At 38.2% G+C, this 23,663-nt stretch overlaps 3 protein-coding genes across 3 annotated transcripts in view; all 3 read left to right on the top strand.

The window, feature by feature from the left end:
- The first annotated feature begins 68 nt into the window (after positions 1 to 68).
- On the top strand, positions 69 to 3,364 carry gcshb (glycine cleavage system protein H (aminomethyl carrier), b). The gene is made up of 5 exons (XM_079464744.1): positions 69 to 410; positions 1,968 to 2,047; positions 2,618 to 2,681; positions 2,755 to 2,886; positions 2,970 to 3,364. Exons 1-5 carry the CDS (start codon positions 272 to 274, stop codon positions 3,065 to 3,067), a joined length of 513 nt encoding a protein of 170 aa, XP_079320870.1. The 5' UTR covers positions 69 to 271; the 3' UTR covers positions 3,068 to 3,364.
- Positions 3,365 to 4,840: 1,476 nt separating this feature from the next.
- rpl13 (ribosomal protein L13) lies at positions 4,841 to 7,272 on the top strand. The gene is made up of 6 exons (XM_079464732.1): positions 4,841 to 5,269; positions 5,803 to 5,918; positions 5,994 to 6,135; positions 6,418 to 6,591; positions 6,890 to 6,946; positions 7,067 to 7,272. The coding sequence occupies exons 2-6, from the start codon at positions 5,815 to 5,817 to the stop codon at positions 7,223 to 7,225; spliced, it is 636 nt and encodes a 211-aa protein (XP_079320858.1). The 5' UTR covers positions 4,841 to 5,269; positions 5,803 to 5,814; the 3' UTR covers positions 7,226 to 7,272.
- Positions 7,273 to 11,642: 4,370 nt separating this feature from the next.
- cpne7 (copine VII) overlaps positions 11,643 to 23,663 on the top strand; it is a 36,056-nt gene continuing 24,035 nt past the window's right edge. Inside the window, exons 1-4 of the mRNA XM_079451413.1 lie at positions 11,643 to 13,082; positions 20,641 to 20,823; positions 21,893 to 21,967; positions 23,558 to 23,632. Coding sequence (XP_079307539.1) covers positions 12,909 to 13,082; positions 20,641 to 20,823; positions 21,893 to 21,967; positions 23,558 to 23,632 — 507 coding nt within the window. The 5' untranslated portion in view covers positions 11,643 to 12,908. The remainder of the gene's footprint in view (positions 13,083 to 20,640; positions 20,824 to 21,892; positions 21,968 to 23,557; positions 23,633 to 23,663) is intronic.

The following is a 23,663-nucleotide window of genomic DNA, read 5'->3' as shown; positions in this document are numbered from 1 at the left end:
TTGGATTATATGACCAAGTCGAGTTTAATTACTTATACTTTATATATCAGCAGTTAAAAACGTCTGGTCCAATGGCTGTGAAACTATAGTTTGCTATCCGTTGAACCCAGACTCGTGTCCTTTAACACAAACAAATCGTTCATTTGTGTTCATCGCGGTTGGACTTTGTCTAATGTTCCTTCTATCGATCTCGGCGGGAGCGCGCTTCTTCTCCCTGTCGCGCGCGCGGTCGGTCAAGTGCATCGGGCTGTTATTTTAATGATCGGTGAAGATGGCGATGTGCGCCGCGGTCCGATGCGTTTCGGCAAACTTTCCTCGTCTCACGAGACCCGCACGCATCTCTACGCGACGCGTTCCGCAAAGATCAAACGAGTTCAGGACGCTTTACGCGAGCTCGCGGCTCACGGGAGGTACAAACTTTATTACTTGTATAACTTTATTATAACTTGAACCGCAGCCACCCTGTTTGTCTTTTCCTCTTTGATGAAAAAAACCTCGATATGCTGAAAGTAAACGTGTGCTTTATCAGATGATATGCTACAGAGTAACATGTAACATGTGTTGTAAGAATGTAACATTTGTCCATCTTTGGTTACTTAACAGGTTTGGTTTCGGTCTCCGGATGCCGATTTGTTGCTTTTATTGCCGGACCTTTTTTCTTATAATTCCACTTTATCCCTTTGAATTCGTTGCTGTTTTGCTCTACTGTCTTATTACATTACATTGCATGAGTTGTTTTTCTCACCGACTTAAATAGTTTGTTCTGCAGGGGATGTAGGGGAGAGTGGGGTTAAGCGAGACATTTTTTACATTTGCTCCTCTCTAAGCGAGCTAAAATGATATATCAGTAAAATGTACACATTTCCCATTAATCCAGGATGTTTCCTAGCTATGCAAATGACCAGAATGTATTCAGGACGAAGGGCAGTGAAAATATGATTGTTTTTTAAAAAGTGGGCTTGTCTCACTTTACCCCACTCTCCCCTACTTTCTTGTTTTCCTGCTTTTATTGAATGTTTACGTGTGTCTCGTTAAAGAATATAAAAGCTAAATTTATAAGTGAGAGCGCATGCAGCATCTAAAGTTTGACCAGAGGCCCCCGACTCCGAAAGCTCTGGGAAATGTAGAACGTTTCTGAAAATCGGCTTGTTTCTCAAATGAGACTCGGTGTGATGTGACATTTCTTACAGATGATTTCAGATTTCCTTCAGATGCATCCAGAAGCAACCACATAACTGTCCTGCACGGACATGCTTCAGCCCGGTTCACAATCTGGTTTAAACCTGTATTTGTTCTGCACGGGCTGATCTGAAGCGATTGAGGCATTGCACCTCTGGAGACTCCAGAATAACATTTGTTATATATATGCTGCATCACATTTAAAATCGGATCTATCAAGTGAGACATTCAGTTTTTCACTATGATTCTTCTGTTTACAGCATTAGAGTCTTATTTCGTAAGCTGTTTAATGGTTACTTGTCATGTCACATCTTCCATGTCCAGCTCTTATTAAATTGTTCTTGTATGTAAGAGTAAATGGAGTTACAGCGAAACGTAACTAGTCGGCATGCCTTAACCTGATCCGTGCCTCCACCCTCAGAAACTGCACATTGCACTATTTTATTGTTGTGATCAGGTAGATAAGATAATTCAGGAGGGACGAAATCATTTACATGTATGCATATGGCAGACACCTATACCCAAACAACTTAAAGTGCATTACAGGATGTCTTATCCATATGTGTGTTCCCTGGAAATCAAAAACGTCTGCTGTGCTTCTAATGCAAAACCAACCGAGCTACAGAAACACGCTGTTCTGAAAGCTGTGGTCTGAAAATAACGAACGCCTTGTGATGAACCTGCCAAATGTTCAACGGTCATATGCTGAGAAGTTAATACGGTATATATAAAAACTGTTCCCAGTAGCGTCATGAATTATTAAACTTTTTCTTGTTTCGTCTCTACAGCTCTCAAGTTTACAGACAAACATGAATGGGTGCGTGTGGAGGACGGTGTAGGTACGGTTGGCATCAGCAACTATGCTCAGGTTTGCAACTCTCAAACCTCTTTAAATAGACGTTTAGCCTCTTACATAAGCACCCCTGTTTTTGAGCATTTTATTGATTGCAAAAACAAGTTCAGAACATAAATGTTGAGTGTTTATTACTCAACTGCTGAATAGGTGATGGAATATTCATGTAAATTACAAATGCAGACACTATAAAATGATTTTCCTTGGTCTCTGTGCATGTTAAGGGGTTACAAAAGCGACACATTTAATGTTTGTTTTTCTGTATGGTAATGCACCTGAAATGCAACGCAAAACTGTATTTGCAACCCATTCCTGCTATATGACAGAAAAGGGAAAAGATGTTTTCCAATGCAAGTTTTTGTGTTTTGATAAAATATTATTAAGACAAATTTTGGATTAACACGCACACGAATCACATACAATTAAACAAACATTCAAATGATTTTGTTTTATAGAGTAGATGCAGTCGACTCGCTTTGAAAGTGATATCCTGCATCGTAATGTTATAATTGTAATATTTACTTTTACAGTTTTGCTTTAAATTGGTCTTCTTTAAATACTGTGTTTTACCGTCGTTCCCTACAGGAAGCATTAGGTGATGTGGTGTACTGTGGGCTTCCAGAAGTGGGAACAAAGCTTGAACAAATGGGTAAGAACTGGTATAATTTGAATTCATATTACTTGTTGCAGCACTGGAGAGATAAATTGTAATATCCTTTCAGAGGAGTTTGGTGCTTTAGAAAGCGTCAAAGCAGCGAGCGAGTTGTATTCTCCACTTACTGGAGCGATAACCGAAATCAACACAAAGTTGGCAGATATCCCTGGACTAGTAAATACGGCCTGCTACGAAGCTGGTGAGTGCGTCTCTTATTGAAGCAAAACATTTGACACAGAATGTCTTATATGTCACATAAACATGCATTTCTCCATCTTGAAGGTTGGTTAGTTAAGATGACCATAGAGAAACCTGCAGAACTTGATGCCCTCATGGATGAAGCCGATTATGAACAATTCATCAAATCTCTTGATTCATAATGGTGTTCAAGAAACATTATGTGATATGAATAATATACAGAGCCTCTAAAATTATAATAATGATGGTTACGTTAGAACGCCACTGTTAGAACTAATACATTTCTTTGAAATATATTTATTTTGATTTTGTAATTTTCCCCCAACCCAAATAATCTTGTGTAATGTGGTAGTTTACATAAGCAATGTGTTTTGCTGTTTTACAAGCCAAATCTTTCAAAGGGCTTTCCGATACAGTTTGAGGTGCTTAACGTGGACTTCTGGTTTTGCTGATTGTATTAAACATGTATTAAACTTTCATCTCATTAGTTGTTCTTGTGCTGACACCACTAGTTTAGCTATTACCATATTTGCGATACATGATCAGGTACTGCTGAATTTGAAATATGCTGCACGTGCAAAGGAGAACATTGTGTTTTAATGCACGTGATATTTGTAAAATGCAAACAGTTTTAAAATATTCTTATGCAGTCATCATGGTTTCTTTCGCAACCATTGCAGCTTTTTTTACCGTATGCACAGTTTCTGTTCAGAGCTATTGTTTCCTCTGTGTTGATGCTTAGATTTACATGGGGAACAAAATGTGCACACGAACAATATCACTGTGACCACTCTGCAGTAGAGCAAACCTTGACCTTTGCCCTGAGATTAGGACAACAAGTGTTTTAGTGTTCTGATTAACAATGATTAATGAAGTGGAGATCATGGTTTCTTTCTCTGCAATCCAGAAGAAAGTCTGAAAGTGGTGCAAAAGACGATAAATGTGTCAAGCTTTTCACATTTCTCTGCCTAGAAAGAGATTTATTTAAATATATATAATGTTTTTTGGCCTGGCCAATATCCAAAACATATAGGTACATATACTTTAAACTATTAATACTTTAAACTAATATTAATGTGGTCGTATTCTAAAATTATAGAAAGATAAATTAGCACATATACATTGTAACCTTTATCATGGCATCGGCATCAAGGACATATAATAATAAATATTTAATTCTATTGAATCATTCTAGAAAAGAGTTTACAAAAAGTAATGCTTGTTTTGTTGAAATTAGTAACTTTGTATTAACATCTATTATTGCTCATTGCTCACATCGCCTTATTTCTCCCTGAACTCTCTGTTTAAGTCTTAACTCTGTAAGACGCTTTGGATAAAAGCGTCTGCTAAATGTAAATGCAGTGCTGCAGCGTTTGCGCTTACTTGTGAATGAGAAAAGATCAAGTGTCCTATTGTTTGAACAAATCTATTCGTACAGTGTGTGCAAATTGAAACAAAAACACACCAGAAACAATAATAAATCTATACAGAATGTGATATTAAAAAAACATTTGAGATCTGTGACGACCGGTTCTCAAAGAGAAAGGCCGGTGGCACCAGGGAGGTCACAACTATTACATTTGATGAAATTTATCATCAATTCTGTGTGGTCAAACATTAGAAAATAAGGCCAACAGTCATTTATATAAGGCATTGAATAAATTAATGTTTGGGTTTATATGAATTCTGAGACTGTGTCATAGCCTACAATTTAATGGGGTTGTCACAAAGAAGTGCACCCTAGAGAAGGGGGCATCACACACAGAGAAGGTCTGAGAAGCCCCTGTGTCAGACCATGGCCGCTTTTTACATTATTTAAAGATACTATAAAGATTTAAGCAGCAGTGATTCTCCAAATCAAAACAATTGTGAAAGAGCAACCATGCTTTACAAAATCCCCTAGCGGCCGATTGAAAACACGTGTCTATATAAGAGTCACAATTCAGATGACACATACGCGTTATTTAACCTACAAATAAAACAGATTACTTCCACATTTTATGAAGTAGCCAGTTTTCTATATAGATCACTATGATCAGAAGTAGCACGTATTTTAAGGCACATTATGATATCAATATTTTTAAATAATTAACCTGGTTTAGTGTTTTGTTATTTATTTTCGGTTATATTTCGTATATCTTATTTTGACTTAAGATGACTTACTCTTATTTTACTTTGTCAAAGTCACGCATTTCTTCGGTAACAGGTATTAGTCGTTGAACTTTTAATTTGCTTTATCCTCCACGTGCTCATATATGTCGAACAGCTTCACGCTTCCGGGTCAACGGCGCGTCCAGCGTTGCTATTGGTTCTTTTCTGCATATCCCACCAAACCTTGCGTCGCTATTTCCTTTTCCTTTTTCAGCCATATTCCGCCACGGACGGTATGTGAATTATTCCATCCAACACAAAGTTTATCCGTTTTAATCCTTATTGTTAGCTCACGAGACGGCGCTCAAATGTGTCCAGCCTTAAAGATGACTTTGTTATGTATTCAAAATTGCCATTATTGTTCGTGTCGTACTTTGATTAGACTAAAAAAAGTTGATGTTAGTATGCTGAACCTTCGGCGGGAGTCTCTCGTACTTCGTGCACTTGGCTGCATATATTTCAAATGTTTTAAGAGCAAGTCGGTAGTTTGAAATATAATATGAAGTTTGAAATATTGTTTTATTTAAAAATGATGCTGAAAGAGATGTTTACCGTGTGTTTACACTGACTAGCGCCGCAAGCATGACACCAAGTCCGGTCATTGGCAATACAAAGATGTATGCTTCATTATAATAATGGTTATAAATCAAGATATAATGTGGTTTTCTTTTTTAAATTGTGCATTGCCACATTCTTAATTGTAACTGCGTTTAGCATGTAGAAATGGGCCTGTCTGCTCATTACTGTTATGTGTGTTTTGCAATAGGAGTGAGCAATCATGGCTCCCAACCGGAATGGCATGATTTTGAACCCCCACTTTCATAAAGACTGGCAGAGGAGAGTACGTACTTGGTTCAACCAGCCTGCCAGAAAGCTCCGCAGGTAAGATGTGATGCCTTTATAGCCTTGTGGCAAGAAACCATTTGTAGGATGTACCTCATTGGTCCGTTTCCACAGGCGCAAGGCCCGTCAGGTTAAGGCTCGACAGATCGCCCCGAGACCGGTTTGTGGACCTCTCCGGCCGGCAGTCAGGTGTCCAACCGTCCGGTACAACACCAAGGTCCGAGCCGGACGTGGGTTCACTTTGGAGGAGTTGAAGGTAAAAAATATATTTCAAGCATTTGTTTAATGAAGTGAATTTGTTTAATGTTTTATAGTTTCTAGCTGGTGACACTTCCTGATGTAGGGTTATGTTAATTTCAAACAGTCAGATGATGACAAATTCTCCGGAATCGCTGTACCACCTTGATGATACACCTTGAACCCATTTTGCTGATGACTGTTTTATACATTGAACGCTTGTGATTTTACAGCAGCTCCAGGACTACATTGCTCAATGTCACACTTAGAACCCTTGTATTGTACCTTAATCTGTCCACAGGCTGCAGGTTTTAACAAAAATTATGCCCGCACTATTGGCATTGCTGTTGACCCCCGTCGCCGTAACCGATCCGCAGAGTCTCTGCAGGCCAATGTACAGAGGCTGAAGGAGTACCGCTCCAAACTCATCATCTTCCCCAAGAAGGCTGCTGCACCTAAGAAGGGAGACAGCACCGTAAGTGCCTTCATTTAGTTCAGAATGAAACTCATTTTGCAATGTCTTTAACCTGTCATTGCAATTTAGCACAGTTTATGGTTTACAGTGACTTGCAAGTTTGCATTTTGTTTGAGCGTCAAGTTCGATCCATGTTAGACCTTGTTTGCAGTCAAATGATGAAAATTTCTCCGGAATCTCTGTACATCCTTGATGATTCACATTGAACCCTTTTCCAGCTGATGACTGCATAGTATTAGCAAAAATGTTTTTCACTCCTGAATATTTTGGTCTCGATGTAACGCTTTTTGTTCTTTAGGAGGAGGAGCTTAAGATGGCAACACAGCTTATTGGACCGGTCATGCCCATCAGAAATGTATGTATATTGAAGATCTAGTCATGTCATAAAGGGTTGCTTTTTACTTTGCATGGATTTCAATCATTTCTTTAATGCCTGTGGAACATGTTCTAACTGGAGTGTACACGGTCTGTCCAGGTTCACAAGAGAGAGAAGGCCCACGTGATCACGGAGGATGAGAAGAACTTCAAGGCCTTTGTCACCCTGCGTATGACCCGTGCTCATGCCCGTTTGTTTGGCATTCGTGCCAAGAGGGCAAAGGAGGCCGCAGAACAGGATGTGGAAAAGAAGAAATAAGCAAAATTTGTAAAGAACTCTCAAAAAATAAATGTGACAAAAAAGCCTTTGTTTTTGCAGTCGTTTTTTTAGAGTCTACCATGTGTGCAGTTTCTGAATCATTTTCAATGATGATGCTGTGTTTGCTGCTCAAATATCAGTGTGATATTCGTAAAGGTAAAAAGATTCTTGTAATGGGTGCCGTAATCAGATTTTTTCTCCGGGGCTTTTCTTGTTAGTGCATTTGCAATCTTGTATCAAAGTAGGGTGAGTGAGTATTTAGTTGCTTTGGTGTTGAAATTACAGATGTGGAAGAAATGACCATTTCTGGGTTTGTTTTTCTAAATCAAAAATGTACTGTATGGTTATGTTTTGGGGTAAAATGATCATTAGTTTCATTCTGTGAACTACTAACAATATTTTGTTCAAATGAAAAGATTTTCTATTTGCATTGGTGCGCAGAAAGCTGGTCAAGATGACACAATACTGCAAAGAAAAGTTCATATTCACGTTTAAGCAATGCAACAGTAAAATTTGTTGAAAGTGTATGTGATAAACTCGATTTATCATCAGTTATCATGCTATGGTATCAGCTGTTGGATGGCTTTGATTTTATTGAAATTCAAGACACTGGACTGGAGCTTCCACAATACATCTAGAAAAGCGGAAATGAAAATCTGGAATGGTCTCATTTCTTTCTGCGGCTGTACCTTATGCTTGTGAATATTCTCCAGCAGATGGCGATATTTCACTTTAAAATATATGCTTTGTTCGTATGTGAGTGACACCTGAAGTTTTTCATCGTTTTGATAATTTTCTTTATCAGAACGGTCTCCGGTAGTGGTACGTTAACTTCATCTTACCACACTTATTTTCTTGCATTATTTGTTGAAGATGGCTGTTAATTTGTAACTGCTGCTTTTTCCACATTATTATTAATTGTAGTATTGTAGTATTAATTGTAATTAATCTGTGATTTAGTATGAATTACAGATGATGTCATTGTCCAGTGTCTGGGATCGACTGTGGGTGTGTTATGCAAACATTGCTTCTCTCCTCCTCATACCTATTTTTGTTCTCTTCTTCATTGGGCGCTTATTCTCTTTATGCTCTTTCTGTTTGGACCTTTAAGGTAGTTTCCTATAATACATATCTCCTGTTTAACACACCTGACGTTTTTAGACCTGGATGTTTCAGTGACCTATTGCTAAGAGACCATTATAGTGAAGCGGAGCGAGGATGATGAGGCCAGACTTCTGGTGTCACAAAATGGCGTGTTTCTGTAGTGTTCAACCTGAAGTGGCTGAAATCAATTATCAGTGAAGTAAAGAAACTGCAATCAATGAAGCAGAAGAGATCTTTTCCTAAAAACCTACACATGGATCAATACACCGAAAATATCTTGACCCAGGAGAGATGAGTAGGGAGATAACCATGAATAAGGTTACGTAAGGAAGTGTGTGCCCTAGTTTTACCCTTGAATGTTGGAAACTGCAGTAGAATGGGTTAAGAGTGGTCACCTGCTAACACCTCAATATGTAGTTTTCATTCTTTACCTTGATCTAAAATAAAAATGTTCAGAAAAACAATTCTGCTCCGCTATACCAAAGAGACGAATGGAATACAACTTTCAAATGTTAAAACACCTACATGCTCTTGCGTTCAGATATAGTTTTTTAATGCAGTCAACATATTAGGGTCATAAGCAGAAACATTAGACCTGCATGGATAACTCAGTTTGTGATTGGCCAAGAGAATACATGATTAGAGATGATAACAGGCTAGCAGCTGGCCGCGGAAGGGAGAGGAGGAATATAAATATATAAATGTGCATGGACAGAATTTCCCTTAAGGTAGTTGTGGCATATTTTCTCTAGCATATTGCACTTTATGTTATATAGCAGTGTTACAGAGTAAACAACCAAGAAAAGGTTTTCTCTATTAAAACAATTAATTTATTGAGGGCTGGCGTTTGGTTCAATCCCAAAAGAGAAACAGTTGCATATCGGTTAGTTTCCCACGTTTTTCTGTTTTCATTGTTTACAAGATGAGCATGTGCATTATGACCTGTTTACTTTAATTGATGTATATAAACAGTTCTAGGTTTTATATTTCTGGAAATGTTAACCCCAATGAGAATGAAATGAATGGTGCTTGAATGTTTCCTAACACGTGTGGTGATGTGTTCCAGAATACTTTGTATAAATGGGATTAATGGACGCATTTTACGTTGGCATGCATGGGTTATATAAGATATGGACAACTCTCTCAGTGTTTTTTCTGAAAAAGGTTGTGGGTGGACTGAATAAGCTTTGGAAATACAGTGATGGCAATTGCTAGAGAATGAGTGTGGGTGTTTCACCTGTGAGTATATCTTCAAGCCGCTATAAGCCACTAATTGATGTACTGTTTAAATGAGACATAATTTAATTATAGTAAATATCGCAGCTAGCATAAGGACATGACAGAAAATGTCCTCCAAATAAACAAGTCCAATTTCTTATTTTATTAAACTCAATCTTACCTTAAAATATCTTTCTTTACATGCTTCTAGAATCACATGGCATTATGTTCTGTTATCTCAGCCGCCAAAGCACGAGTTGAATTAGATTTTATCTCAATTGTCTCTCTTTTGATGTGTGCTAAGTACACCATTTTTGCCTAAAAGCCTATGTGAAGGTATCATACTCAAATTTTGGTTTAATGGGGTCAGGTGGGTGAGGAAAGTTATTGCTAAAACATGTGTTACGTAAGGCCGTATCATTCTAATTCAGCAAAGAGCTTGTTGAGAAGTAATAGTGTAACAGTGCTATTTTGTATCTTTTGCCGTTTTTACTATGAAAAATCTTTAGACTTTACTATTTCACATGTTTCAATAACACAGCTTATACTAGCTATACTATTGGGGCAATACTTGGCCCATTCCTAGTGTACATTTCCAGAAAAAGTGATTTGTGTTATTCATTAGCATATGTGCAAATTATGACAATTAGCAGTCAATGCCAACTTAGTCAACATATTACAGACGTTTTCCGAAGCCACAGCAACAAAGCAGCATTTTTTTCAAAAAGCCCCACAACCTAAGAACACCACATTCAAAGATTGAATTTTTTTAAACAAATTACGCATCAACCCAGTGATCAGCATTACCACCTCCAATTAAAACATAATTGAACGGGATATTGTCATCACAGCATTAATTCTGAAAGGACAAAATGTCTGTACTTTATGTTTATGTTTTTCATTGAGGAAATATAAATGTTATTATCCGTGTTTTCCCTGATTTCCTGGTTGAATCCTCAATAATTAACGTTTCTTGTCAATCTCATGTCATTTTGGAAAACGTGTTGTCACGCTTTGTCTCATCATGAATGAATTTCAGTGTCACTCTTTTCCATAACGCGAACACACTGGCAATGGTCCCATCAGCATCAGAGCTGTGGGCAGGTCTCTTCAGCATCAGCATCAGCATCAGAGCTTTGGGCAGGTCTACTCAGCATCAGATCTGTAAACAGGTCTCTTCAGCATCAGAGCTGTGGGCAGGTTTCTTCAGCATCAGCATCAGAGCTTTGGGCAGGTCTACTCAGCATCAGATCTGTAAGCAGGTCTCTTCAGCATCAGATCTGTGGACAGGTCTCTTCAGCATCAGCATCAGCATCAGAGCTTTGGGCAGGTCTACTCAGCATCAGATCTGTAAACAGGTCTCTTCAGCATCAGAGCTGTGGACAGGTCTCTTCAGCATCAGCATCAGCATCAGAGCTTTGGGCAGGTCTACTCAGCATCATATCTGTAAACAGGTCTCTTCAGCATCAGCATCAGAGCTTTGGGCAGGTCTACTCAGCATCAGATCTGTAAGCAGGTCTCTTCAGCATCAGATCTGTGGACAGGTCTCTTCAGCATCAGCATCAGCATCAGAGCTTTGGGCAGGTCTACTAAGCATCAGATCTGTAAGCAGGTCTCTTCAGCATCAGATCTGTGGACAGGTCTCTTCAGCATCAGCATCAGAGCTTTGGGCAGGTCTACTCAGCATCAGATCTGTAAACAGGTCTCTTCAGCATCAGAGCTGTGGACAGGTCTCTTCAGCATCAGCATCAGCATCAGAGCTTTGGGCAGGTCTACTCAGCATCAGATCTGTAAACAGGTCTCTTCAGCATCAGCATCAGAGCTTTGGGCAGGTCTACTCAGCATCAGATCTGTAAACAGGTCTCTTCAGCATCAGCATCAGAGCATTGGGCAGGTCTACTCAGCATCAGATCTGTAAACAGGTCTCTTCAGCATCAGAGCTGTGGGCAGGTCTCTTCAGCATCAGCATCAGAGCTTTGGGCAGGTCTACTCAGCATCAGATCTGTAAACAGGTCTCCTCAGCATCAGAGCTGTGGGCAGGTCTCCTTAGCATCAGAGCTGTGGGCAGATCTCTTCAGCATCAGCGCTCGAGTTTCTTTGGAGCAACAGCAGGTAAGACACTGGCGCTCATATTTATACTCGCCACTAGATTGCATGTTTATTAGTTATCCAGAAAGTTGAAAGTAAGAGTATTGTTGATGGTGTTTAATGCAATGTGTGATTATCCGGTATATTTGATGGAATGTTATAAGGCATTGGACAAAAAGGATGATTCTACGTGTGATGTACAGCACACCGATACAATACGAATAAGTCTGCGGAAAGGAGAAAATGCAATATTAAAAATCGACACTAACGCTCTGAATATTTATACGTTTTCTGGATCTTATTCTCGTTTAACACTCGAAATAAATACGTTTGTCTGCATTGCGCGGTATCGAAATAACCAGACGAATAAAGTTTTAGGTTTGCTTTAGGTCTCCACTAAAACCGTTTGTTCTACTTGATGCTTATTAACGAAAAGATCAAGTTTGATACTTGTTCATTTCGAGTGTCTGTCCTGAGCCAAGGCTGATCTGTAAACCACAAGTGATTTATAATATTATAAAAAATGTATTAAATTGCATTTGAGATGCTCGACTATATCATCCTTCTGTACCGTAATGGCTCGTGTGATGCTCATCGCCTAAAGTGGATGTCAATGTGAAAGGAGGATCCTGTGATATGATACTGAAACACAGTCTCGTGGTTTTGCGATTGTTATAAAGGGTTATAGCCTGTATTCACTCTATCTAAGCTTTTATTAATTTGTTGAAAATGAAGAGTTACGCGTAATGAGACGCGTAACGCAAAATTGCTTAACGCTTATGGAGACTATGGGAAACGAGGTTTAATCTCGTTATTTAGTTACATTAGAATGCATATTTTCATGCATACCAACGTTCTTCTGTTTATTATGTACAAATTAAGCTTACAGTTGTCTTTGTGCGATGCTGTTGTGTTTTCACAATGCAGTTCATACCTGCATCTATTGAACTTGCAATACCAACACGTTTATTTCCTGCTTAGGGGTCTATTGCTGATGCTGTCAACTTAACATCTCATCCGCGATTCTCTCCATCTTGTTACATCAATGGATACCTCTGAATGATTCCTTCACCCTGAAATATTCTCAACAGACTTGTTCTTTTCATAGTGAATCAGAGATAGAGATGTCACTCTGTAAAGAAGTCGGACAGGCGGAAAGTTAAAGGCAATCCATAAGTAAAGGTGGACTGAAGATCAAGGTGATCTCATCTTCATTGACACACGTTGTTGCCTGCCACCTCTGGGCTGGTCCTCTGCTACACTCCCCATCAGAATGAGTGACTCACTGGAAGCAACATCCCCTGTGGCAGGTATAGGCGGGCCGGCTGCTTGCGTGTCCAAGGTGGAGCTGCGTGTGTCCTGCAAGTCCCTGCTGGACAGAGATACGCTCAACAAATCAGACCCCTCTGTCATCCTCATGGTACAGAACCAGGGCCAGTGGACGGAAGTGAGTTTTTCCTCTTGTTTTCGGTGTGTGCTTATTGTTTACAATGATAGATCTGCCCCATTCTGCACTATGGTTGAATAAATATGTAAAGATAATTCATATTTATGCATATGAATGGGGTTTTGATAATATGAGTGAAAAATCATGATTCTTGATATTGCGTTAATACTACACATATGATGCCAAGGTACATTTTTCAGCTCCCTTTAAAGTTTTGCCACAAACTTCACAATGGTGTCAATCGCTCTCTTTCCGCTTCCCTACTCACATTTTGAGTGTGTTTCATTGGCCAAAAAAGACAAAATAAAAGAGAAATTTGACTGACAGCATTTATTATTACATGTTGACAGATATGTGATAAATGATTTTGCCCAGTGTAGTAAAAATCTGATATCCCGACAGCCCTACATATGAATATATGCAAATGTATTTATGAATGTTTTCTCTAAAAAGATGGCATGTACTCTTCTGTAAGCACAGGGTCTGAGTTTGATTCCCAAGTTTTTTTAACCTTCCTTGCACCGAGTCTGAACAAATTTACGAATGTGTACATTCATTTTATTCTCATTTTTTGTCACATCATTGACAGGTGTACAATGAGTCTAAATTGAAGTCGTGTGCGTATGAACAGTGTGCCGCTTATCGAAAAAGATAAAAAAGTGACGGTGTGGCGGTACACATTTGCACCTAAAGAGTGATGCTCCACCCAAAAATGAAAATGATGTCACGAATGACACACCCAGAAGGTAATTCCAAGCCTGTATACATTTCTTTGTTTGGTTGAACACGAAGATATTTGAAAGAATGTTAGCAGCTGACAGTTCTGGGGCACCCTTGACCACCTTTTACATTTTTCCTATGGTAGTCAATGGTGCCCCCGATCTGTCAGTTGCTAGCATTCTTCCAAATATCTTTCTTTGCGTTCAACCGTACAAAACAAATATTCAGGTTTGGAGTGAATTCCTGGTGAAACAATAAAACATTTTAAGTGGAGTATCTCTTTAAGGTACATTTGGTGCCAAATGTATAAATAATGTTCCTATGTAAAGCTACAAGTAAAATAGCTTAGTTTTCAATCACATCTATAGTAGATGGGTCAAGGCAATCGTCCTTGGGAGATATTGTTGGATGGTTGTATTTTTGCACAATAAATTCAGCTGATATTCCAATATCAGTGTTCATTTGTGAAGGTTAACTGGAATGGAAAGTGCAGTGGTAGGTGGGGTCACTGTTTGGATTGAATCTAGGCAGGGAATTGTCACACAGCAGGAAAGGGCACTTGCGCTTGAAGCGAAGAGCAGTCTGTTTTTTTTCTATATCAAAGCAGTCAGTGTATGAAAAAAAATATCTGGAGCCACGGCGGTGGTGTATAAGACAGCTCGGTGAAGCTGGGAAGTTGTCGGCGAGAATGTGTCAGGCTGAAGGATGAAATCTTAATCCCAGCCCTATTATTCCAACCAGTGTGTCACGTTCAACATCACAGTGAACAAAATGAGAGACGCCAGCACAGTTCAGCAGAATAGCGGCTGTATTCTTTGTGTTTTCAAAGATTATGTTTTAAAAGCAAGTCTATGAAACAGAACAATGCGAGACAAAATCACCAAGATATTGTTTTCGACAGGGCATGATTCATCGCTGCTTTGGTTTTCCAAGGTTTGCTGCCAGTCAAAATGAATTGTGTCTCTAAGAAGAATTGATTTTCATAAACAGACGGTCTCCTTGCATACCGTGTTGCATATTATCCAGTGATGGCGAAACACAAGTCTAGATTGAGAAGAATAGCTGGCCATGTCATGTGCTCGGCATCTTTCTGTCTAATTGGCTCTTTCCTTTCCACGTCTGTAACATCTTCAGTGTTTAACACTTGTCAGTTCCTCTCTTCATTTAGCGCTATTTAAAGGTACATCAGGAAGAGTGGCATCCACATGAACAGCATAAGACAAATGATGCAAAAATCTCATCGGTGTGGATAAGATGCTTGTAAAACTGAATGCATTGTCTTCACACTGCGTGATGATTAAAGTCTGAGCGCTACAACAAGTTGTTTAAAAACCGACGGTGTGAGATGATAGTAAACATGATTAGCATTCGCTGTGGAGGGCTTGTAGTGGTTTTGCTGATGGAAGTACTAGATTGTAAATGGATGAACGGCCATTTAAAGATTTTTATAATGGCAGTGTGAAAGGAGTTCTGTAACTGAGGAGAAAGAGTGAATTAAAATGTATTCCCATGCTTCCCTTGGGTAGGCTATTATACAATCTGAATGTATATAATGTAAGGAATACTGGTTGTCTCTCCATAGAATCTCTTCTCTAAAAAAATCAAATAGATATTTTTTGTACTGTAAATTGTACAGAAATACTATATATAAAATAGTTATTCTGAATGTCATCGCTGTCCTTCCGAAAGTCCCTGGGCTGTTTTTCAAGAAATAGAAAAAACATTGTACTTTTGTAATGGTTCAATACTGTAGCACTTTTTTAAATACTTTCATTGGTTAGATATATGCAAAACGCAGTAACAAACAGAAAGGCTGACAATAATAGTGAATTATTTTGTTTCAATCACAAAATATGGAGATACAACGTTTCAAAAAGACAGCAGCGATATAAGCATATGAATCACGTTGATGTTTTTATGCATGAGTTTTTTGCATACTGTACAGAAATACTTTACAGAAAATATAGTAACTCTGAATAGATATTACTCACTCTGAAAATCATTGACATTCATGGTATCTCCAATTGAGCTTTTTCAAATGGCAGAACATTTATGCAGAAACAGAAAACCGTATCAAAATCATTTTACATGCACACTGTTTGCCAAAGTATATATATAAATGTGTATGCAATATGTGTCGTGTCATTTTCATTAGTCAACATCTCCCTGTGTTGAATGTGTGCACTGAGAATTGATGTCCAGGATGTGATAACATGGAATCATTTTGCTTAAACATATGCAATAAGTACTATTCCCATCCCAATATATTGCATACCATTAAAATTCTCTTCCTTATTCTTGATTCTATAGCAAGCTACATCGATCCATGGTCATATTATCTGCCGACATTAAGCTTTAATGTCCTCATGAGATGAGTTAGCGCATGAATCGTCACAGTGTGAGATACTCGGAATCGTTGAATCTTCAATGCTGTAATTTTCCGTCAAAGACGTATCCTCAGACCAGGCATTGAAATGATGTTCAGACGTCATGCAGTTTATAAAAATCTTATCAAATATCTGACTGCTGTCAGGTTCTGTTATCCTCCAAACATCGTCCCTACAATGAAAAAAAGATGTTGAATGACTCTGCTCATACTGGAGGAAAAATGAATATTGAGTTTGTGAAACTATATTTTAACAATTTCTATAAAAGTAAAGCTTGTATAATGCAGGTTTGTTCTGAATGATTCTCTGGATCATTGCTGGTTGCTATGGTGTTGCGATTCTGGCCCTTTTCATCATACTCCAGATTAAAATCATGAATCGGATTATTAGACAAGTAACAGCAAATGTCCTCAAGAAAGATTCTGTGTTTAAAGGGATAGTTCGCCCAAAAATGAAAATTCTGTCATCATTTACTCACCCTCTTGTCATTTCAAACCTGTATGACTTTCTATCTTCCGCAGAACACAAAAGAAGATATTTTCAAGAATGTTGGTAACTAAACAACAGCGGTACCCATTCACTTATATTTTATAGGCGCAAATCCAATGCAAGTCAATGGGTACAGCCGTTTTATGCGGGCTACATACACCAGTTCGTTCCTACAACTGCTCTTACAATACTCAAACAAGCCCAGCGTCTTCAAGTAGATGGCAAAGAGAAAGCCACCGGTTTATTAAGCATCCACAGATCTCAATAATGTTTCCATGTCTTTCCCCCCACAGATTTGCTTTTATTGTGCTCATCTTGAGTTTAGGGCAGACTGATGTATTTAATGCCTTCAACAATTGTACTTGGCAGCAGAGCAGCTTAAAATGGTGATAAGTCTTTAAAGGGAGTGAACAAACAGCGGCAGGGGATAAAGACTTGGACTAGAAATGCTTTCAAAGGTACACAGAGCTTGTTGGCTCATCTCACTTGTTAGCTTGCGTCAACACAAGTGATTGGCGCTTTGACAACATCATTATCTCTGTATGTCACAGGTACCCCAGAATCGCTCTGCGCCTTCAAGAGCAATTTTGGCTGTGTACATGAGTCAACATAGCCAAATACATGACTTGAGTTTCTAACCCAGACTTCAATATCGGGAGCATGACTGATTTCTGGAGGTTGGCAGGGTGGCTGTTCCATAACTGGGGAGTTCTGTTACAAAATGGTTTTCCAACAGCAGATGTATTTGGAATTGATAAAAGGCCTGAATCCATGTGATTGCAGGAGCTGCTGGAGGCTGGCGGGTGTTTGGGGTGATAGAGGGAACTGTGGTTATTCTGAAATTTATGTAGCCATGCAGGGAGTCCTAAATCAGTTGGCTGCCAAACCTTTACAGAAATCCAGTGTAGACTTTACTGAGTTTAAACATTTCAATAATCTAATTCACTTTAACCATATAGCTTCGCTACAGAAAAATGAGCTATATTCGCATTAGTGATAACCACGTCCCCCGAGTATGGTCATCTATTATAGCCCCAAATTATTCAGCGCTACAAAATGTCTTATTCGTGTTCTCGAACAAAACAAAAATATTTTTTTCACATTTTTGACCAATCCTCTCATTCAAAATGGTGATTTTTAGTTTATTCTTTAAATGTCTAGTGTTTAAAATTAAGCTGCATCTAGTGGTGAGGTTGCGAATTGCAACCAACAGCTCACTCCACCCGTCCCTTTCGAAGTACTATAGCAGACACAGGACTTAGTTCTTCAGCTTCTTTGCCTATGGAGTTAAAAATATACAAAACACGTTCTGTAGAGCGGTTTGTCCGTTTCGGGCTACTGTAGAAACAAGATGGTGAATTCCATGCAAGGGGACCCAAGGTGTATGTAGATAGAAATAGCTCATTCAAAGGTAATAAAAAAACAAGGCTTCATTATGTAAGGTCTTTATACACCTCTAAAGACTTGGTAATGTATATTATGTTGCATATCTATCAATAGATCCTCCATTGGACATTTAAGCAAAATATAATTTGATCACTTTGTTTTTATCTTGGTATGAAATATAACGCAAACATTTCTTTACCACTTCTCTGATATTTCACTTGCATGCCAGCTTCTTTAGTTTGATTTAACCACTTGTCTAAAGTATGTTGTGTTAGTTTAGACATCAACTCTGTTCAAGGGCACATACATATATAGTAGATTGGATCACTGAATATTTTATTTGCTAGTTTGTATGTTATCGCCTGGACAGACTCTGTCAAGGCGGGGTCTGATGGAAGAGGGCCATTTCTTGCTTGATATGTGATATGCAAATGCATTAGAGGTTTGACACTGTTAGTCTGATTTAGCGTGAGCATGATTGATTCACCTTGCGTGTTGCATATAAATGGTTACTTTCCCACATTTGATGTGGCGGTATTAAATTACCTTTTAGAAAAGCACCAAAGAAAGGCTGTCCCTCTTTAACCCTTGCCATCAGCAAAATGCAAGCATTTTTTTGCAGTTGCTGGTAGGAAGTTTGAACTTTCCTAGCAGCCACCGGGGTGGCAATCAATTCCAGATCAGCTTTTGAGAACATTCACTCTTGTTGCATTATATATTGAGTAACAAAAGTTAAACTGGTGACATGCTGGTGACAAAGTGTTAAATTAGCAGCGATTGACAGAGGCAAATATATTCCGTCATAATAAATAGTTAATGTGACAAAGATCCATAAAAGGAAGAAAGGTGGTGGGAACTGGCGAACGTCACAACAAGATTTAATTAAATAAACACACAACAAAACCAACCTAAAATGTTCAACATAATATAATAAAACACAACATAAAGTCTAGGCCCGGTCCTCTCTCGTCATACACTCCTGTCACTCCCGAAGCTCCTCTGTGAGAGATGCGAGCCGATGCATGCACAGCTGACGCTCGTTGTCACTCACATGCCCGGCCTCGCACCTTTTCCTCACGACTCTCGTCCCACCCTACATGCCACAGTGGTGAATAGTGATAGTATTGTTTGTATGCATTTAATGTGCCGGTAATAAAAAATTCAGCTAATTTAAACCAGTTTATGAGCCGATTGGCTGAAACAAACTTACATTTCCTACAATAGCTGGATTTAATTCTTATTGTTTATTTTTACAGATGTGATTTATCAGGGTCGGAAGGGCTACTTTTAAAACGTGGTGCGAAATCACCAAAAAAGTGTATCCTGATAACTGTAATCCCTTTTCCTTTAATCACTTACTACCAACCCTGTGATTTTCATTAAGTCAAGTCAAGTCAGCTTTATTTACATAGCGCTTCTTACAATTTTCATTGTTACAAAGCAGCTGTACAAGAAAACATTGACTATAAGCAAAACATAAAAGGTCAAATATCAGACACACAATAAATTCCTATATGCAGTGTTAATTAAAGAAGACTATCAAATTCTAGCAGCCCCCTCGGCCAGGCAAACAGTGCAAAACAGTATGCAAACGGTGGCGAGGAACCCAAAACTCCATTGGAGGAGAAAAAAACCTCAGAGGGAAACCAGGCCTAACCAGGGGATTCCAGTTTCCCTCTGGCAAAAACTGCAGCCTCTGCACAAGCTCGACAGTGCAGAGAAAACTGGCTGATCTTTTTGTGGCTTTGATGTGCTGGACAGTAAAGTACAGAAGATCCCTTCTCTCTTCTGAATGCTAATTGTCTTATAATTTTCAGATAGCATTTCTCAACATTATGATTTCCCTGATATCAGAATACATCTCCGAGCATGATACATTAACTCATGAAGCTAATTGCCGCAGCAAGATTCTAATTCCGAAATAATTGTATTTACTCTGTTTGTTTTTGACATGCACCAGTTAACAGTAGGAAAGCAGGGGGAACTGAGGAGAAAAACATGATCATTTACAAATGAGAACTAATGTGTTTTGTATGAGAGCAAGGCCATGATCAACACGACTGCATGTGTGGAAGATGTCAGCATTCAGGCCCACGAGGCCTTCATCTCTGCTGTCTTTTCATCAACTTCAACTGGACAGAAACATACAAATAAACAATACAAGCTGTGATCTGAATGCTAATGGTCGTTTTCCACTTTTTTTAAACGAAGACAATATTCAGTGCTTGGTTTCAATGGCAAAATCGTATTCTTAGACTAAAGCAAAACAATACAAGATTTTCAGATAAATCTACTAAAACGTTGAGATCAAAACAAGAAAAAGCTGTTTGCCAGTGGGGTGAAAAAAATGATCCAATTCAGAAGGAAATACAAGATAATTTTTTTACTCGGTTGGCAAACATCCAGCTTTGTTTAAAGCACAGACAAAATTCTGCAAGAATTCTACAAAATCATTTTAATTATAAATATATCATTTTAGGATGTTTAGATAATTGTGTTGGAAAAAGTAAGTAAGAAAGTCTTTGTGTTGAGTGACTCAGTTTTGAGTAATTGCTTTCTGTGGTCTTGTATTTTAGCTGGATCGTACTGAGGTGATCAAGAGTAACCTGAACCCAGTCTTTGCTAAAGTCTTAATGCTGGATTATTACTTCGAGGAAGTTCAGAAACTACGCTTCGAGGTCTACGACATCCATGGAACCCACAGTATTGGAACCCGCGATGATGACTTCCTGGGTGGTGTGGAGTGCACGCTTGGACAGGTGACGTCATAGTTATTCTTTAGTATTTACTTTCTGCTATTTTAACCTGAGCCGCTTAAAGGGACAGTTCATTCAAAAATACTAATTCTGTCATCATTTACTCACCCTCCAGTTTACGAATAAATGTCTATGTTCTGTTAAAAGCAAAAGAAGATATTTTGAAGAATGTGGGCTGGCAAGCAGTTCTGGGACTCTGGTTTATCATTGAATTTTTTCTAGTCAATGGTGGCCAAGAACGTTTTACAAACATTCTTCCAAATGTGTTTCTTTAATACAGAATTACACAGAAAGATGAGTAAATTATGACAGAATTTTCATTTCTGTTCCTTTAATATACAGATTACTTTTTTGGTAGTTTATAATAAATCTAAAAAGTGCTGGGTTATGTTCAACCCAGCGTTGAGTCAAAAACGACCTTTGTGTTACATATTCTCGACTGTTTTAACCCAAAATGCTTGATTTTTTTAATCCATTATGTGTCAAATATAAACGTTCTCTGGTTAAATTTTACTCAACTGTTCTGTTTGTCCCTTTTTGACTCACACTGGGTTGAAAAATCACTTTTAGAGTGTAAGATGAATGTACAGTGTTCACATCGTTTTAGTTTTTACATAACAAATTGTGATTCGTCTTGTCTTTTGTGCTCCTATTCAACACTGTCAGAAAAAAAGGTCAAAGAATGTACCCTGAGGTACTAAAATGTACTCTTTAGGTGCACATGTGTTATTTTTGAAAGGGTACCGCCCCAGAAATAGCTTGGGTACATTGTGACAATTCTTTTCTAACCGTGAAGGTTTTATAGTCATATTTATTGATTCTTGCACATAGAGTAGCTGACCAAACGCGTACTGTATTGACCACCGGAAAGCGGCTGTAATGCAGAATTTAATTTACGCAGAAGCAAAAGCTGTAGTTAAGCTGTGCTTTGTTATTATTCTTTTGCTGCCTTGCAAGCTGTGCTTTTTACTTAAGGAAATGTAAATCTAGTTAGATTATTATATTGCTTTTCAGTTTTGGCATTGATTTTGACATTTTTATTATTCCTTAACCATTTTAATGTGTGCCACAGATAGTGGCCCAAAAGAAGATAGCGAAACCTCTACTGCTAAAATATGGAAAATATGCTGGAAAGTCCACAATCACAGTAAGTATAAAAATTGTGTAGACACACAGATTATTCATATTTAATTGCTTCTGCATACATTTACATATTTACTGAATGGAGGAATATGTTCTGGTACGCTTTTATAATGACACAGCTAGCTTTATATCATTAAGTATGAGTAAAGGCATTGTGTATTGATTTAATGCGCAGTATTTAATTCACATCTTCAATGACTGATGAAAAATATCATTGTATCGCAAAACGTTATATATTGTTTGCTAACTCGCTACAAAAACAAACACTTGGAACATGCAAAATGTGGAAACATGTAAAACAAGTTCAGTGACTACACGTGGCGGAAGCTTTAGTATGGCTAACATAATTTACAGCACCTTTAAGTGTTCACAGAAATACGTCTTCGGCTGTTTCTCGGAGATTGTGGTTGTCCCAGCAGATCGGTGGCGTTTGGAATCTTGCTTCACCACAGAGAAGCAATGAGAGCGAATTAGACAAAATCAATTAGTTTTTCCCTCTTAGTAGCACATGGAGTGTAATTATGGGTGGGTCGTAGGCACTTATGTGTACTCGATCACAATGCACAGTATGTAATATTACGAGAAGCCAATTTTATATGCCTAGACCTCTCCTTTTTTTTAGTACATATTACAAAATCACAAAAAGTGATTCTATTCAGTTTCGAATATATTTTTATTAAATTTGTGTTTTTTTCACATCAGTTGAGCTACAGGAACACTCATATGAGTGCTAGTATTTCAGGTTACGGTGCATTTAAAAATCAAACGTATCACGTAACAAACTTACACCCTTATCATGTAAGTAGACCGACAATCTGTAACAGGGTGAACGTCTAATAATCAAATTATTTTTAGGATTAAGATGATCCGCTAAATATTTTAATTTTCCCTTGAAAAAAGGGTTGTATACAGTTATTCTTTGACCTCTGTATCTACAACCGGAGCGTAATCCAATGAGAAGGTCATAAACAAATGAACAGTCGTTTCTGCGGATGTTCAAACATGGAAAGACCATTAGTCTGCAGTGCGCTCAGGATAAACTCTGTTCAAATTGATGAGAACGCAGAGAAATCAACACCTACGATAAGGTTGTGGTATTAAGTGTTGTCTTACTGATGAACTCTGTCTGAAAAGATTAGAAATACAAAAGTAGCTTGCGGCATCAAATTTGTGCATGCGTGGGGCTTGTTAGAAGTGAGTTTAAAAGGTTGTGATATTGTATACAAAAATACAATTTACATATTGACATTGATATTCCATAAAAGGGTAAGAAAGAAATGGTTCTTGGGGACCCAAATGGTCCTTGGGGACCCAAAAATGTTTCTTCTATGCCGTTGCTGTAAAGAATATTTTGCGTCCCCAATAAACAGTGATTTACTTAAGAATCTTTGAGCATTTATTTTTGTTGTTGTTAAACTCTGAATAACCTTGATAAACCAAACTTAAAAGACTGATTTTGGAACGTAGACATTTTTATGGGAAGCGTGAACCAACTTGTTGAGTATTTTTTTATATCAGGTCATGGGTTTAAAAAATCTGCAAGACTGAATGATTTTATGTTAAGAGTACGACGGCTCTCTCTGTTTTTCATAAGATTCATGCAGAAGAGATATCTGGAAACAATGGCTACGTAGAACTTTCCTTTTGTGCCAAGAAGCTGGATGATAAGGTAAGAGGTTTTGCTTTTCTTTTTGTGTCCA

Source organism: Barbatula barbatula (assembly GCF_947034865.1).
Source record: "Barbatula barbatula genome assembly, chromosome: 1".
Lineage (NCBI taxonomy): Eukaryota > Metazoa > Chordata > Actinopteri > Cypriniformes > Nemacheilidae > Barbatula > Barbatula barbatula.
This window is presented reverse-complemented; position numbering and strand designations above follow the sequence as displayed.